The sequence below is a fragment of the Leucoraja erinacea genome, chromosome 3 (assembly GCF_028641065.1).
Source record: "Leucoraja erinacea ecotype New England chromosome 3, Leri_hhj_1, whole genome shotgun sequence".
NCBI lineage: Eukaryota > Metazoa > Chordata > Chondrichthyes > Rajiformes > Rajidae > Leucoraja > Leucoraja erinaceus.
Window position 1 is genome coordinate 40,311,856 of NC_073379.1, and position 15,379 is coordinate 40,327,234.

General features: G+C 45.0%; 1 protein-coding gene across 1 annotated transcript in view; it reads left to right on the forward strand.

Annotated features, from left to right (window-relative positions):
• The window catches only part of trpm3 (transient receptor potential cation channel, subfamily M, member 3), a 304,246-nt gene extending 290,274 nt beyond the window's left edge, over window positions 1–13,972 (forward strand). Inside the window, exons 24-26 of the mRNA XM_055632483.1 lie at window positions 5,536–5,735; window positions 6,377–6,509; window positions 7,615–13,972. Of these exons, the coding sequence (XP_055488458.1) occupies window positions 5,536–5,735; window positions 6,377–6,509; window positions 7,615–9,007 (1,726 nt within the window). The 3' untranslated portion in view covers window positions 9,008–13,972. The remainder of the gene's footprint in view (window positions 1–5,535; window positions 5,736–6,376; window positions 6,510–7,614) is intronic.
• Window positions 13,973–15,379: the final 1,407 nt, after the last annotated feature.

The window sequence follows — 15,379 nt, forward strand, 5'->3', positions numbered from 1 at the left end:
AAGCCGGGAACAGCAGGTAAGGAGACTCTGCATTCCTTCCACTTACCTTACAGGTGGAGACATGGACCAGATCCACGAAGGCTGCGAAAAAGCTGGCGGGGGAGAACCGCGGAGTTGCGGGCAGCCAGCAGCAGCAGCCAACGGCACGCCAATCTCCCGAAATGGGAACAGCTGTGCCCGACTTCGCTCCCGCACCGGCCACGGCCGGGCGGTAGAGTGAAGCAAAAAACTAACAGAGTCGTTGACTCCGATGAATCCGACTCTGAATAGCCGTGAGCGGCCAGTGCCCGTGAGCATTGGGGCCGGTTGGAGCGGCTGGGAGCGGGGAACAAGAGCAGCCGCGACGGCCAGTGCCCGTGAGCATTGGAGCCGGTTGGAGCGGCTGCAGGAACTGGAGCAGCAGCGGTAGTGGCCAGTGCCCGAGAGCATTGGAGCCAGTTGGAGCGGCTGTTGGAGCAAGTACTCCAAAGTGGCAGGCTCCGGGAGATGGAGACTAGTCACAGTGGGCAGCTAGTAAGTCCTACAGCAGTACCTCTTGTAGGGCTGCACAGTGTTTCTCCCTCATCAGAGGGGAGTACAGGGGGTCAATTCTGGGCTGACCCTGAAGAGGGGTGCAGAACATACCCCTAGTGCACATGGGGTGCAAGAAAACCTATTGGATATGGTGTCCCAGTTTATTCAACCCGACCAAACTGGCCAAAACCTGGAACCTAAAATAGCTGCAAGTATTGACTACTTGTCATTTAACCAGCTATAAGGACAGGCATTATTTGGACACCACAGCAAGACACTTACCACCAGGGAACTGCAAAACACTGAATGTTCCCAGTGTCAACCAGTGTATTTGAAAACATGTCGGAGCCTCAATCAGAGCCAGGGACTTGAAACTACAGAAAGTTCTGAAAGTCCTAACAGCGGGAATTACGGTTTTCGCCCGCACAATAAACAAAAAAGACATGACACAAGATCACCAGGGTGCACTGGCTTTATTTTGCAACTACCAATACGAGTAAACAGCATTAGGAAGAAGTGCCATCCAACCGGCTTTAGACCCTAATTTGCAGGCCTATGCAAACCTGGAACCTCCAAACCACCAATATTACTATTTGGAGGCAACTTATCAAAACAGGTAAAAGAACTTGACGAAGAGGGTAAAACCCTGGGGCTCATTAAAGCAACGTCTAAAAACTACTTCGGCCAGGAAAAAGCACCCCAGTCGGCCAAGACAAACTGGTGAAAGCTCAAAGGCCAGGAACACTCAACATCGGTCTTTTTAGGCCATGGCCCAGACCGGCCTTCGTGGGGAATGCGCTAACCCTCAACACCGACCCAACTACAGATCCAGACATCGGCGCCTCAACGTGCCACGGAGGATGCCGAAAAAGTAACAAACCTACCAATAGTAACCATGGAGGTAGGTGGGTCTGGTCGCTTACGAGGTTGGTGGGAGATTACAATTCTATCTGGATGCATGGAATAAATTAACTACTGACACTTATGTTTTCAGAAGAGTAGGGTTATACCATAGAATTTATACAAAAACATAATCCTCCAGATCAGCATGTACCGAACCGAAATGTTCATGCTTACAGGCAAAGAAAAATCAAAAGTACATGCTGAACTACAGTGGCCATATAACAAAGGAGTAATGGAGGAAACCCAACACGAATCACAGGAATTCGAGTCCAAAATCTTTATCATAAACAAGATGGCGCTTGCCGCATCATAGATTTGACTAATTTGAACACTTTCGTACTATATATTCATTACTAGATGGAAACCTTTGTTACTGCTAAGCAATTGATTTCCTAGGTTACTACATGGAAAGCATCGTTTTAAAAGATGCTTACTATATAGTACCCATTAGAGGTGACCACAGATGTTATTTAACACAATAGATAATCTGGGGTTCACTCTTAACTCAGTTCACATGTCAGTGACTTTGCCGAAAGAAAAGGTTACAGCCTTCATGGAGGCTTGCAGCAAAATCATTGACATCACAAAACCATCCATCAGACTGGTAGCAAGAATAATTGGCATTATAGTGGCTGCGTTTCCAGCCACACTAATCGGACCTTTAAATTATCAAAAATTACAGAGGGCTAAAATACGAGCACTCAAAAATTATGGTGGTCATTTTGACAGACCAATGAAGCTACCAACAGAGGCCATAATGGAACTAAAATGGTGGAAAGATAACTTAGGCATTGTTCCAATCCAAACATTATCAGCTACCCGTCTATGGAACTACAAACTGATGCCAGTGCACTTGGATGGGGTGCTACCAATTCCATCTCCAGCTGTGGGGGAGATGGAATGCACAGGAGGCATCATTATTACAAACACTGTGCATAAACTACCTGGGAATGTTAAGGGCATTCCATGGCCTGAAGTCATATTGTTCTGGGTTAAATCACCAGCATGTTAGACTACAAATTGACAACACCACCGTGGTAGCATATATCACCCATATGGGTGGAAACAAATCGACATTATGTGACAATCTGGCCAACACAATTTGGCAATAGTGTATCCAGAGAGAGATATTTGGATATCAGCTACCTACTTACCAGGTAAACTATATTTAGTGGCAGACAACAGGTCATGCAAATTCAATGAAAACACTGAATGGATGTTGGATAAAAATGTATTTGCTGAAATTACAGCACGGTATGGAACACCAGATATCGACCTATTCGCATCCAGGCTCACACCAGCTATCGAATTATGTTCATGGGAACCAGAACCTGGGGCAGTGGCAACAGATGCATTTTCGTTGCATTGGGGGATTGCTTATTTATGCATTCCCTCCTTTCTGCCTCATCAGTCGGGTATTTAGGAATATACAGCAAGACTCCGCGTCTGGTATATTGATAGTACCCGATTGGCCTACTCAACCATGGGTCCCAGTGATACTCGACATGGTATTAGAACCATGCATCACCATCCATCATAGACCTAATTTACTGGTTCATCCCGCAACAAGGGGAAGTTACCCATGTCATAATTATATAAACCTATTAATTTGTAGAGTTTGAAAGCACCTCTACTACACCTGGGACTGACGGACCGAACAGTGGATATTATTTCAGCGGCCCACAGACAGTCCACCAAAAAACAGTACTTGGTGTCATCCAGAAATGGGAAGTACTGTCACAACAATAAACATCACCCACAGATCTATGAACATCCCGTCTGTTCTGGAATTCCTGGCAAGCCTCCATTACGATGAGAGGCTCAGTCATAGTGCCATCAACTGCGCCAGAAGTGCTCTATCAACATACCTGTGGCAAGGAACAGAGCGGCATTCTGTTGGGACACACCCCCTGGTAACCAAACTCATGAGGGGCATTTTTATTGTTAATTCCCCAAGAACCAGGTACTCCCAAATATGGGATGTGAGCATTGTACTGACCATGTTAAGAAACTGGTCTCCAGCTACAGCTCTATACCTACTGAAACTGACTATGAAAACAGTTATGCTGATGGCCTTGGTCACGGCACACAGGGTCCAGTCACTACAGAAACTAAGGCTGGACAACATCACTATTTCATCTGGAAATTTAACTTTTCACATCAATTAATTAGTCAAACAAAACAGACAGGGGTCAGCAGGCCTAAAAACAGAATTCAGGGCCTACCCGACAGATGATCGTCTCTGTATTGTAACACACTTACTATTATATATTGAGTAGAAACATAGAAACATAGAAATTAGGTGCAGGAGTAGGCCATTCGGCCCTTCGAGCCTGCACCGCCATTCAATATGATCATGGCTGATCATCCAACTCAGTATCCCGTACCTGCCTTCTCTCCATACCCCCTGATCCCCTTAGCCACAAGGGCCACATCTAACTCCCTCTTAAATATAGCCAATGAACTGGCCTCAACTACCCCCTGTGGCAGAGAGTTCCAGAGATTCACCACTCTCTGTGTGAAAAAAGTTATTCTCATCTCGGTTTTAAAGGATTTCCCCTTTATCCTTAAGCTGTGACCCCTTGTCCTGGACTTCCCTAACATCGGGAACAATCTTCCTGCATCTAGCCTGTGCAACCCCTTAAGAATTTTGTAAGTTTCCATAAGATCCCCTCTCAATCTCCTAAATTCTAGAGAGTATAAACCAAGTCTATCCAGTCTTTCTTCATAAGACAGTCCTGACATCCCAGGAATCAGTCTGGTGAACCGTCTCTGCACTCTCTCTATGGCAATAATGTCCTTCCTCATATTTGGAGACCAAAACTGTACGCAATACTTCAGGTGTGGTCTCACCAAGACCCTGTACAACTGCAGTAGAACCTCCCTGCTCCTATACTCAAATCCTTTTGCAATGAAAGCTAACATACCATTCGCTTTCTTTACTGCCTGCTGCACCTGCATGCCTACCTTCAATGACTGGTGTACCATGACACCCAGGTCTTGCTGCATCTCCCCCTTTCCCAATCGGCCACCATTTAGATAATAGCCTGCTTTACTAAGATCATCAGAGGGAAAGAATTGTCACTTTTAATCAGCTACAAACAGCCACTCAAAACAGTGACAGTCCAGACCATCTCTAGATGGCTAAAACAGGTCCTACTAAAGGCTGGAGTAGACACTAGCATTTTTAAATCTCACTCCACCAGGGCTGCAGCTACATCGGCAGCTATGAAGTTGGATGTTCCTATGGACCAAATCCTCAAGACAGCAGGATGGTCAATGGAGAAAACTTTCCAACAATTTTATAATAAACCAGTCATTGAACCTGGAACTTTTGCAGAAACAATTTTAAGTCTGTAATATAATTTACCCCATAAATAGGGGCTATAATTTGGTGTTAATATATTTATCGTTGGGTTTTCAATATCGTATTGATATCTAATGATGTTAACACTATTCTCCCCATAATCAAGGCAGATGTGATGCATGGACTCGTTTCCATGGCATGAAATCACAGAGCTTTAAAATCTTCACGTAGTCACTCACGTGACTCCGAAGTAAAATAGTAAGATTAAACGAGAACTTACCAGTTTGAAGTTTGATCATTATTTTATGAGGAGTAACGTTGAGGGATTACATGCCCTCCGCTCCCACCCTTGATCACTCAACTGGTATCTCTTCCCTAATCTTACTATGTTTAGTCATTACAGTTATCTGTGATTTCACACCACTGCTTTGAAGAATGACACGCATGCGTCCTGACGGGGTTCTTCACGTAAACCCTCAATGTTACTCCTCATAAAATAACGATCAAACTTCAAACTGGTAAGTTCTCGTTTAATCTTACTATTAAACTCTCTGTCTCAACCATTATATTCAAAGCACAGGCAGTTTGACTTTAAGACTATAGGCTTTCCCAAGGTTATGGCTGAGCAGACCAGAAGCCCTTTACATCCTAACCCTCCTACTTATTTTCCCCCCAGTTCCTTTACACATCTTATCCTTTTTATGATTTTCTTTATTGAGGGGGAAAAAATGAAATAAACCATGGTGAGATGAACATGGAGGCAATGGTTCTTTATTTCTCTTGACAACTTATCTCTTTTTGTTCCTTGGCAGCAACACATTTTTTGAAGTCAAATCGATATCAAACCAAGTTTGGAAGTTTCAGAGGTACCAAGTGATCATGGCTTTCCATGAGAGGCCCGTCTTGCCTCCACCGCTGATCACCCTCAGTCACATGACCATGGTCTGCCAACACATTTGCTGTCGTTGGCGCAAGCAAGAGCGCGAGCAGGAGGACAAAGATTATGGACTCAGTAAGTCGCTTGCACGGAGGGAGCAGCTTTCTTAAGAATAGAAGAGGAAAAAAAAACTATTCCTGTCTTAAATTTAAATTAAATTGTTATTTTTAAACCAGCAATTCCTAGTTCTAGATTCTACTATAAGAGGAAACATCTTCCACAAATCCACTCCATCTGCATCATTCATGATCTTGTACATTTCAATCAAGCATCTTTTCATTCTTCTATATTCTTGCTGATATGAGTTCAGCTTGATGCATACCAACTCCCATTCAATGTGATGGTATTTTCAATTAAGAACAGTATAAGCATTGTTAGCAAAGGATAGAATGGTGGCACAGCGGTAGATTTGTTGCCTTACAGGGCCAGAGACCGGGACTCAATCCTGTCTGTACAGAGCTTGTACATTCTTTCCGTACTGCGTGGGTTTTCCCTGGGTGCTTCAGTTTCCTTCCACATTCCAAAGACGAACAGTTAATTCTAGGTAAATTGGCTTCAGTAAAAATTGTAAATTGTTCCTCTTATGTAGAATAGGGCTGGTGTACGGGGATCACTGGTTTGCATGGACTCAGTGGGCCGAACGGCCTGTTTCCATGCTGTTTCTCTAAACTCAACTGCAGTCGCAATAAAATCCATTATCTTTTATCTCCAATTAGAACTCTGCGTAACCGAAGATGAACTAAAGAAACTGCACGACTTCGAGGAACAGTGCATAGAAGAGTATTTTCGAGAAAAGGACGATATGTTCAACTCTTCAAATGATGAAAGAATAAGAGTTACTGCTGAGCGGTAGGTTGTCATCAGTTTTAAGGAGTATCTTTTCCATTTATAATGGATGCAGTCTCAGAGTTGAGAGTAGAGTTGATCCACTGAACAGCCGAACTCAGGTTCAAGTTGCTCCTGCTGATGTAGAAAGCATTGCTTATATGCTAATTATGCTTCCCTCGCCATTTTACCATTTACAAAAAAAAGTTACTTTTGAATCTGTTTCCATAACCCTTTGCGACAGCATATTGCTGCTAACTAACTACAACTTGCTGCACAAAAAAATATTTCCTTCTAATGGAGATCAACACGGATTTTGGTAGATTTGGGGAGAAACTGTAAAGTTGGGCTTGGTTTCTTTAGAATAAAGATAGATTTGATTGAGGTGTATACATTTTTAAAAGAGTTTAACACGGTAAACAGAAAATATCTGTTTCTCTCAGTGATGGAATTGATAATTAGGGGATACAGAACAAGTTCATGGACATGAGGATTAAAGAGAAAGCAAATAAGAACATATTTCACTCAAAGAACATTGTGAGGTCTAGAATGTATTAAATGATGCTAAATAAAACCCTCATCGATTGAATGAGTGAACAGCCTAAAACTGTAACGCTATGGAGTGGGAGCTGGGAAGTGGGACCAAAATAATTAGCTCCCCGTTTAGCGAGGATGGACACCATGAGCCAGACCAACTGTAAACTCTGCAATTTCCCACCTGGTTCCTTACCGATCATCATTACTGTGCCAATGAAACTATATTTATTCTTCTCAATCCTTGCCTAACTATAACGACCACTGCCATGTTACATCTCTCATTCTTTGCCAAATTTCCTTCGGTCACTTCAGGCTAGGACTTTATTCCCTGGAATAGGGGAGGCGGAGGGATGATCTAACAGAGATGAACGATTCTATAGTGGCCAGTTTTCTTGCGACTATTTGGGCATTTTTGCTGTGGTCCACCTTTCATTATTTGCCAAATTACCGTCATGGCCTCTGGTGCCCGATTCTTAAGGTTGATACGCATTTTGTCGTGAGGAAAAGGTGGTTGATCTGATATAGGTTTTGTTGGGTCTGGGGATGCAAGGCTGGCTTTTAATGAGCTTTCATGGTCACATCTCTTACACAGGGTGGACAACATGTCGATGCGGCTGGAGGAGGTGAACGAGCGGGAACACTTCATGAAGGCTTCCCTGCAGACCATGGACATAAGGTTGGGGCAGCTGGAGGAGCTGGCGGCGCGGATGGCCTCGGCCCTGGAGCGGATCGCCGGCCTGGAGAAGGTCGAGGGCCACAAGTTGCCATCCAGGACTTCCTCGGACTGCACCGAGGCCGCCTGCATGCTGCGCCAGAGCAGCTTCAACAGCCAGGAGGGCAGCGGCGGCGGCGGCGGCTACCGGCTGCCCGAGTGCGACGAGCAGGCGGCAGAGGAGCCGGTGTCTCCCAACTCGCCCACCCTGACGCCCAGGATGAGGAGCCACTCCTTCTACCTGGTCAGCCCAAAGCAGCGGGCGGGTGGCGGCGAGCGGACCGACTTCCCCTTCAAGGAGCGGTCGCTGAGCCTGCAGCGGGCCACCAGCTCGCAGTCGTTGGCGGTGATAGCGGGGCACAAGGAGCCGCGGCCTTGCCCGCCGCCTGAACCCTTGTCCTGCGTCGAGATCTACGGGCCAACTGTGGGCGGCGGCGCCGAGGCCGACTCATCCCTCAGGGTCCCGGCCGCCCTCCACCCACCCGACGTGGTGGCCGCGCTGCTGATGAGGAGCCAGGCGGCGGCGGCGGCGGCTACAGCGGCGGCTACCCCACCCTGGGCCGAGCCTCCAGACGAGTTGTTCGCGGGCGACGGGCCGGCCTGGCAGCCGGTGGAGTGGGGAGGCGAGTTGTGTGCGGCCCCGGTGCTGGAGCGCTCCAAGAGCAGCCGGTACCTGTGTAGCCCGGCCGCCTCCGCCGAGGCCTCCTGCCTGATGGTCAAGTCGCACAGCTTCGCCGTGCCCTCCCGGGGCCATTACGGCTGCATGGGCGTCCCGGTGAAGACGGCCGAGTACACCAGCATCACCGACTCCATCGACACCCGCTGCGTCTCCGCCGCCCCCCTCCACGCCGAGCACTCGCCCCAGTCCAGCGGTTCCCACGGCGACCACTCCAGCGGCCTGGACGACGGCGCCGCCTGCCACCCGGAGCGGGAGGCCGAGCTCAGTCACCCCAGCTCGGACAACGACGAGGAGGAACAGGTGGTGGTGGAGCGCGGGGGTCCGTCCCGCACTGGCCCCGGGGCCCCGTCCTCTCTCTGCAGGCTGGAGAGGGCTCACAGCTGCACGGCCGCCGAGCCCAGCACCCCCGGGCCATACGCCAGGAAGAGCTGCTCCATCAGCGACAGGCTGGACGGCCAGCGCAACGCCGCCGGCCCCTTCCAGCGCAGCCGCTCGTCCCGGCCCGACGCCAGGTCCGAGGGGTTCTCGCTGAAAGCGCTGAGCAGAACCACCGCCTTCCGGAGCTTCGACAGCAGCAAGCAGAGCCTCACATAATGTGCACTGTCCTCCTCCCCACTTGTCGCTGCTTGTTTTCTAATGTATGGTTTATTGCTGCTCCAGTGCTTCCCACCCTCATGTTTTCAGCATCTCCATCTAACCACCGCCTGCACAAGTGTCTCCCTGCCCTTCAGCACACTATTGTTGCCCTGATGGGGAAAGGGCTGGGTCATGTCATTAGCATGAGTACAATAACTGCCATGGTAACACTTGGACTGAATTGCTGGTGAAGGTTGCTTTAAATCCCATAGACAATAAGGAGAACCAACCAATAAAGGGGAGCCTGAACGAAAAACACTAAATGTCTTTAGGTAAGATAGTGTAGTGGGGAGAAAAGCGGTGACGATGTTTCAAATCTATGACTTTTCTAAATTCTAATGAAGGTTCGTCCATTTGAAACATTATCTCAATTTCCCTCTGTTCACACTGCCATATTTCCTGTTTTTCCAGCATTTTTGGTTTTTATTTAAAGAGAAACAATCATTTACTCTTCAACCCAATTATGTAGGCTTGTTCCCTCAGTCATGATGTTGGAATTGCATCCTCTCGATGTGCATTGCTGGGAATGTAGAGAGGCCAATCATTCTTGGCAGTGTCCACAGTAACAGTTTCTCCCTAACTACCCACTCACAATTTTGAACACCTTAGTTAAATCTTCCCTCGATCTTCCATTTGCTGACAAAGCACGTACAATTCTTCATCCTGTTGAAATAAAATGGCATTTGAAGACTCTATGTCCTACTGAAAATGTCAAAATTGCATTTAGTAAATTGTTTAGTTATTAAGGGACAGGCAGTATCTCTGGAGAGAATGAATGGGTAACGTTTCGGGTCGACTCTTCTAATTTAAAAGCACAACAGATTGCAGGGTCTGGACTTGTCCTTTTCCAATGTTCCATTTCTCAAACTCATTTAACAAAAACAACATAAACATCTTGGTGAACCTTCTCACCCATCTTTGACTGTTTAATTGGTTCATACCCAACATATGGTGTATTGATAGTATGGGCATTTGGGGTATCAACACAAGTAGCCACTTGTAAAGGAGACATCTTTGCTTCAAACCCAGATTTCAGATGGTATAGCTCCTTTAACTTATTTTCTAAAGGGAATATTGAAAGTACATGATCATCATGCAGCGAGACAAATAGCGTAAAGGGAGAAATAATTTTGATACCAAACACTGGTGAATTTTGTCAACTGCTGTTTGTTAATATTTGATAGCCTTTCCAGGAAGGATTGTACAGTATTTTTCAAAATAATTTGCTAGTATCCGTGATTTTGTGGTTCCAAGTTCTATTCTTAATGAAGTGATAATGTAATTGTTGCTATAAGTACATTTGCTGGCTCTTATTCAGAAGCATGTATGCTATTGTAATAAGGATGTAAATAATACTGTCCATCCGTTGGTTCAAAGATGACATTTAAAACTCTAGCAGTGCATGCATTTAAAAAGCAAATCGATTTCACCAAAGGATGGCAAGTGTAATAGACATATGTTAATAGCCAAGGGCCACCTTGCACAAGTGCTAAATGTATCAGATGCAAATGGCTGGTAGCCATAGCAACTAGTTTTGGTCCTTTCGGACTTTTAAGTTTAAGTTAGATTTTAAAATTTAAGTCCCAAAGTCCCGTGAAACACGATAACAAGCACATTGGTTTTCAAAGCACTGAATAATCATGAAACCCTCCAGTATATAGAGAGTCTCTCCATCGTGCCACTGCTGCTTGTTTGAAAGAGTTCCGTCACCCCCACTGCTCTGTTCTTTCCCCAAAGCACTGTAAATTACTCCCTTCCAGTTATTCATCCTGTGCACCTTTGAAAGTTGCCATTACATCTGCTTCAACAATCCTTTCAATACATTCCAAATCACACCAACTTGCTACATTGCCAAAAGATGCAAAATCACACAATTATTGGAAATCCATGTCTCCTGATTACTCAAAATTCTGCCACTGTATTGACTACCTGACTATAAAATAAGTATTATATCTGCTGTAAGTATGAGGAAATCAATTTGTGCTCAATCACTTCCATGATGCTGTTGTGGGGGCAACTTCTGAAATGTGGCTCTTTGAAAGCAGTGTATAATGCTCAGTCCTACTATAGTCTACATTTAATGCAAGGGATTGGGGGATGATACCCCAGTAAAAGTGATTTCATTATCTCTAGTTATCACACATTGATAACCTTGAGTGAACAGCAAATCAAGTAATTGGCTATATGGGATGGATGGAAACTAAGCTCCTATCCACTTAAAAAATGTAGGGATTCACCCTCCTTTCACCCCAAGAACATTCACAAACAGAATTGTGTGTTGAGCTCAAACATGGCAAATCTTGCATGAAGACACTACTCTGCAGGAGCACCACGAGTGGCCAAGTGAACGCATAGCCGTGCCTTCTAAAGATCATCCATAATCATTGTACGGGTAGAATAAATGCAGCTGGTTTTGCCAGTTTCTCTTTGGTCTCCTTCCAGGTTCACCATCTGGTGCCACATATTTTCTACACAAACACACACACAACAGGTCCACACAATCACACACTTTGTGGTTTGAGTTTGCCACATCTATCACTGTAAAAACAACTTTCAATCTGAGCCTATAAATGAGCATGGAAGCCCCAATGTTTCATTAACATCTTCACACTTTCTCTTAGGTTTGTATTTGAAGAAAGTTGGAAATTGGGGCATTTAAGCAGGAGAGCAAGCTTTAAACTAATTACCAAGCAAATAAAAAATATCCTGTTGCACTCCTATAGCACCTCTGCGATCCTTTTCACAACATCCCAAAACTCTGTAACCAAAAAGTGCAGTCATCGTTGTATGGGAGTGAATGTGTCTGCAAATTGCCCTTGCCGTAATATCCCAAAAATGACCTTAATTTAGCAATAAAATGTCGAAGAGTGAATATTGTCACCAAGATTGCACACCTACTCTTTGAACAAAAGCCGTGGTTGATTTTACTACCATCCAAGGGTGCATCTGAACATTTCACCTCAAATATATCACCTGACTTAGAGTCATTGAGTCGTTCAGCGTGGAACAGGCCCTTTGGCCCAACTTGTCCACACCAACCAACATGTCCCATCTACACTAATTTTCCTGTGTTTGGCCCATATCCCTCTAAACCTGTTCTATCCATGTACCTGTCTATTTACTTTTTAAATTACCTGAAATATCATCTCCTGGTAATATATTCACCTGATAAATTCACAAAAATGTTTCATAAATATATCACCTCCTGACTTAGGGATGCAGTTTTTTGTACTCAATTCTTTGAGTGATAACCTAACCTTTTAACCCAGCGAGTGCCATGTAAAAGATGAGAATATATTACTGAGGGTGAGAAAACGATGACTAGTGTTCCTGCTAGCCACAGCTTGGATTAGAGATCCAGGAATCTTGAGTTTGTATCCCAGTACCACAGTAACTGAGCAAATTAAATGCAATTAATTTTACATAAAGTAAAAGTAATCATGAGATTATTATATTATTACAAAAGGAAAACAATCACTACTGCCCTTAAGGGAAATAAATGTGTTGGCTTTCCCTAGCCTGCTTTGACTCTAGGCCTGCAGCAATTTTCTTGCTTTTAACTGGCGTGAACCAGGCAAACAAGCCACTCAGTTCAAGGGCAATTTGTATTGTCAGTGAATACTGGCTTTGCCAATGACACCCAGATCTTATCAACACAATTTCTAAAAAAGTTATCACATAAAGCTAAGGATTATTCAACACCTTATTCACAGTAGGCTACTTGTTTTGGATGATAAAATCTAAAGGCTGAATCTGAGATTCAAATTTCTCCTCAACCTTGAAGTGATCCAAACAAGTCTTCAAATTCATCATTCCTTCCACTTTGAAATATAAACATATTGAAGACTATTCACTGGGTCCAGTAATATTCTCTTGATTTAAAAATGAGTGAATCAGCAGATATAGTTGTCATCTGCCCAGTTTCAAGGTTTGTTTATTTGGAATATGATTGACACACATGCTGTCCCACAATTGAAATTTAAAAACAAAATCTACACGATTTGTTCTTACTGTGAACAATAACTGCTAATCAAAGGTTAATGACTCTACCATAAAGTGCAATATTTATCTAGAAAAAGGAAAACTAATGCAGTAATGCCAAAATTCACAGCTCAAAGATATGACTCTCAGCAGAGCAAAAAAGGGGTATTTTTGACTTCAATAAAGGCTCAAAATGAGTTTTTGCAGCAAAGTTTGCAGTTTCCCTTCAACCTACTTCTACCAACCTCTGCCACTTGTACAAGAATGTTCTTATGCCACTGTGCAAAGAGGAAAGGGATGTCCCGTTCAATGATAGTGGATTCTCAAGGACTGATTGAGCTTTACATTAACCACAAGGTTAATGCAAAGTTTGGAGCTGGCTTCAAACATTGAACTCCTGTTATCGGCAGGGGTGTAGAATTATAAGCATGCGTCCTTGATGTTTGATACAATTGAAACACCCATGGGTGAGACATAGGTGTGAATTTTATACAAAAACTCCTCTGTCCAATAATATAATTGTCACATTGCCTGGAAAGTCTCTCCACCTATGCATCGATTGACTAAATGGTGTGAGTGCGAATCCAATTTATTTCCTCCACAATATATATTTTAAAGAACAATATGTCACGTTATCAATGAACATGGCAATATTGCCAATAAAAGAGAAAGATTTTACATCCAATCTTTGGTTTCTGTCTCACCTTTTTTCTGAAGTAGACAAACTGCTGGTGTAACTGAGCGGTCAGGCAACATCTCAGGAGAACATGGATAGGTGATGTTTCGGGTCAAGACCTTTCTTCAGACTTCAGGCATTTGTGCCCTTTTGTGCATTAACCAGCATCTGCAAGTTCTTTGTTTCTACATTTGTTTCTACATTTTCTTCATCTGATTTATATTTTCCATTCATGCCAGGATAACTAATATAGAAGGTAGACACAAAATGCTGGAGTAACTCAGCGGGTTACAGCAGGTAGCATCTCTGGAGAGAAGGAATGGGTGACATTTCGGGTTTAGACCCTTCTTCTGACTGATGTCAGGGGAGTGGGCGGGACAGAGATAGAATGTAGTCGGAGACAGTAAGACTGGTGGGAGAACTGTGAAGGGGGAGGGAATGGAGAGAGAAGGAAAGCAAGGGCTATCTTAAGTTAGAGAAGTCAATGTTCATAATGCTGGGGTGTAAGCTACCCAAGCGAAATATGAGGTGCTGTTCCTCCAATTTGCGCTGGGCCTCACTCTGACAATGGAGAAGGCCCAAGACAGAAAGGTCAGATTGGGAATGGGAGGGGGAGTTAAAGTGCTGAACAACCGGGAGATCAATTAGATTAAGGCGGACTGAGCGGAGGTGTTCAGCAAAACGATCACCGAGCCTGCTGTCACTCTACACCTCCTTAACCCCCACCAGGAAGGTTTTAAAGCCCCCCGTTTCTTCCTCGACTGTAGAACCACCAATTTCCAACTACTAATACTTTCCTCCGCCTAGCAGAGCTGGTCCTTACTCTCAACAACTTCTCCTTCGGCTCCTGCCACTTCCTTCAAATCCAAGGCGTAGGTATGGGCACTCACATGGGCCCCACCTATGCCTGCCTCTTTGTTGGGTACGTCGAACAATCACTGTTCCAGGCCTGCACTGGCCCTATCACCGAACTCTACCTCCGCTACACTGACGACTGCATCAGTGATGCATCCTGCACCCATGCAGAACTCACTGACTTCATCAACTTCATAACTAATTTCCATCCTGCACTCAAATTCATTGGACCATCTCCGACATCTCCCTACTGTTTCTGGATTTCACCGTCTCAATCACAGGGAACAGACTATTGACCGACATCTACAAATCTACTGACTCCCATAGCTATCTAGACTACACTTCTTCCCACCCTGCTTCCTGTAAAGACTATCCTCTACTCCCAATTCTTGTGTCCACACCGCTTCTGCGCCCAGGATGAGGTTTTGCATACTAGATCATCTGAGATGTCCTCATTCTTTAGGAAACAGGGGTTCCCCTCTTCCATTATAGATGAGTCTCTCACTACAGTCTCCTCGATGTTCCGCAGCTCCGCCCTTGCTACCCCTCCCCCCATTCGCAACAAGGACAGAGTCCCCCTTGTCCTCACTTTGCATCCCACCAGCCGTTGCATACAGCATGTAATCCTCCAACACTTCCGCCACCTCCAATGGGATCCCACTACTGGCCACATCTTCCCATCTCCACCCCTTTCTGCTCTCCGCCGAGACCATTCCCTCCGTAACTCCCTGGTCGTCCCATCCCACCCAAACCACCAAGGTACTTTGCCCTGCAACCGCAGGAGATGCAACACCTGTCCCTTTACCCCCATCCCGTCG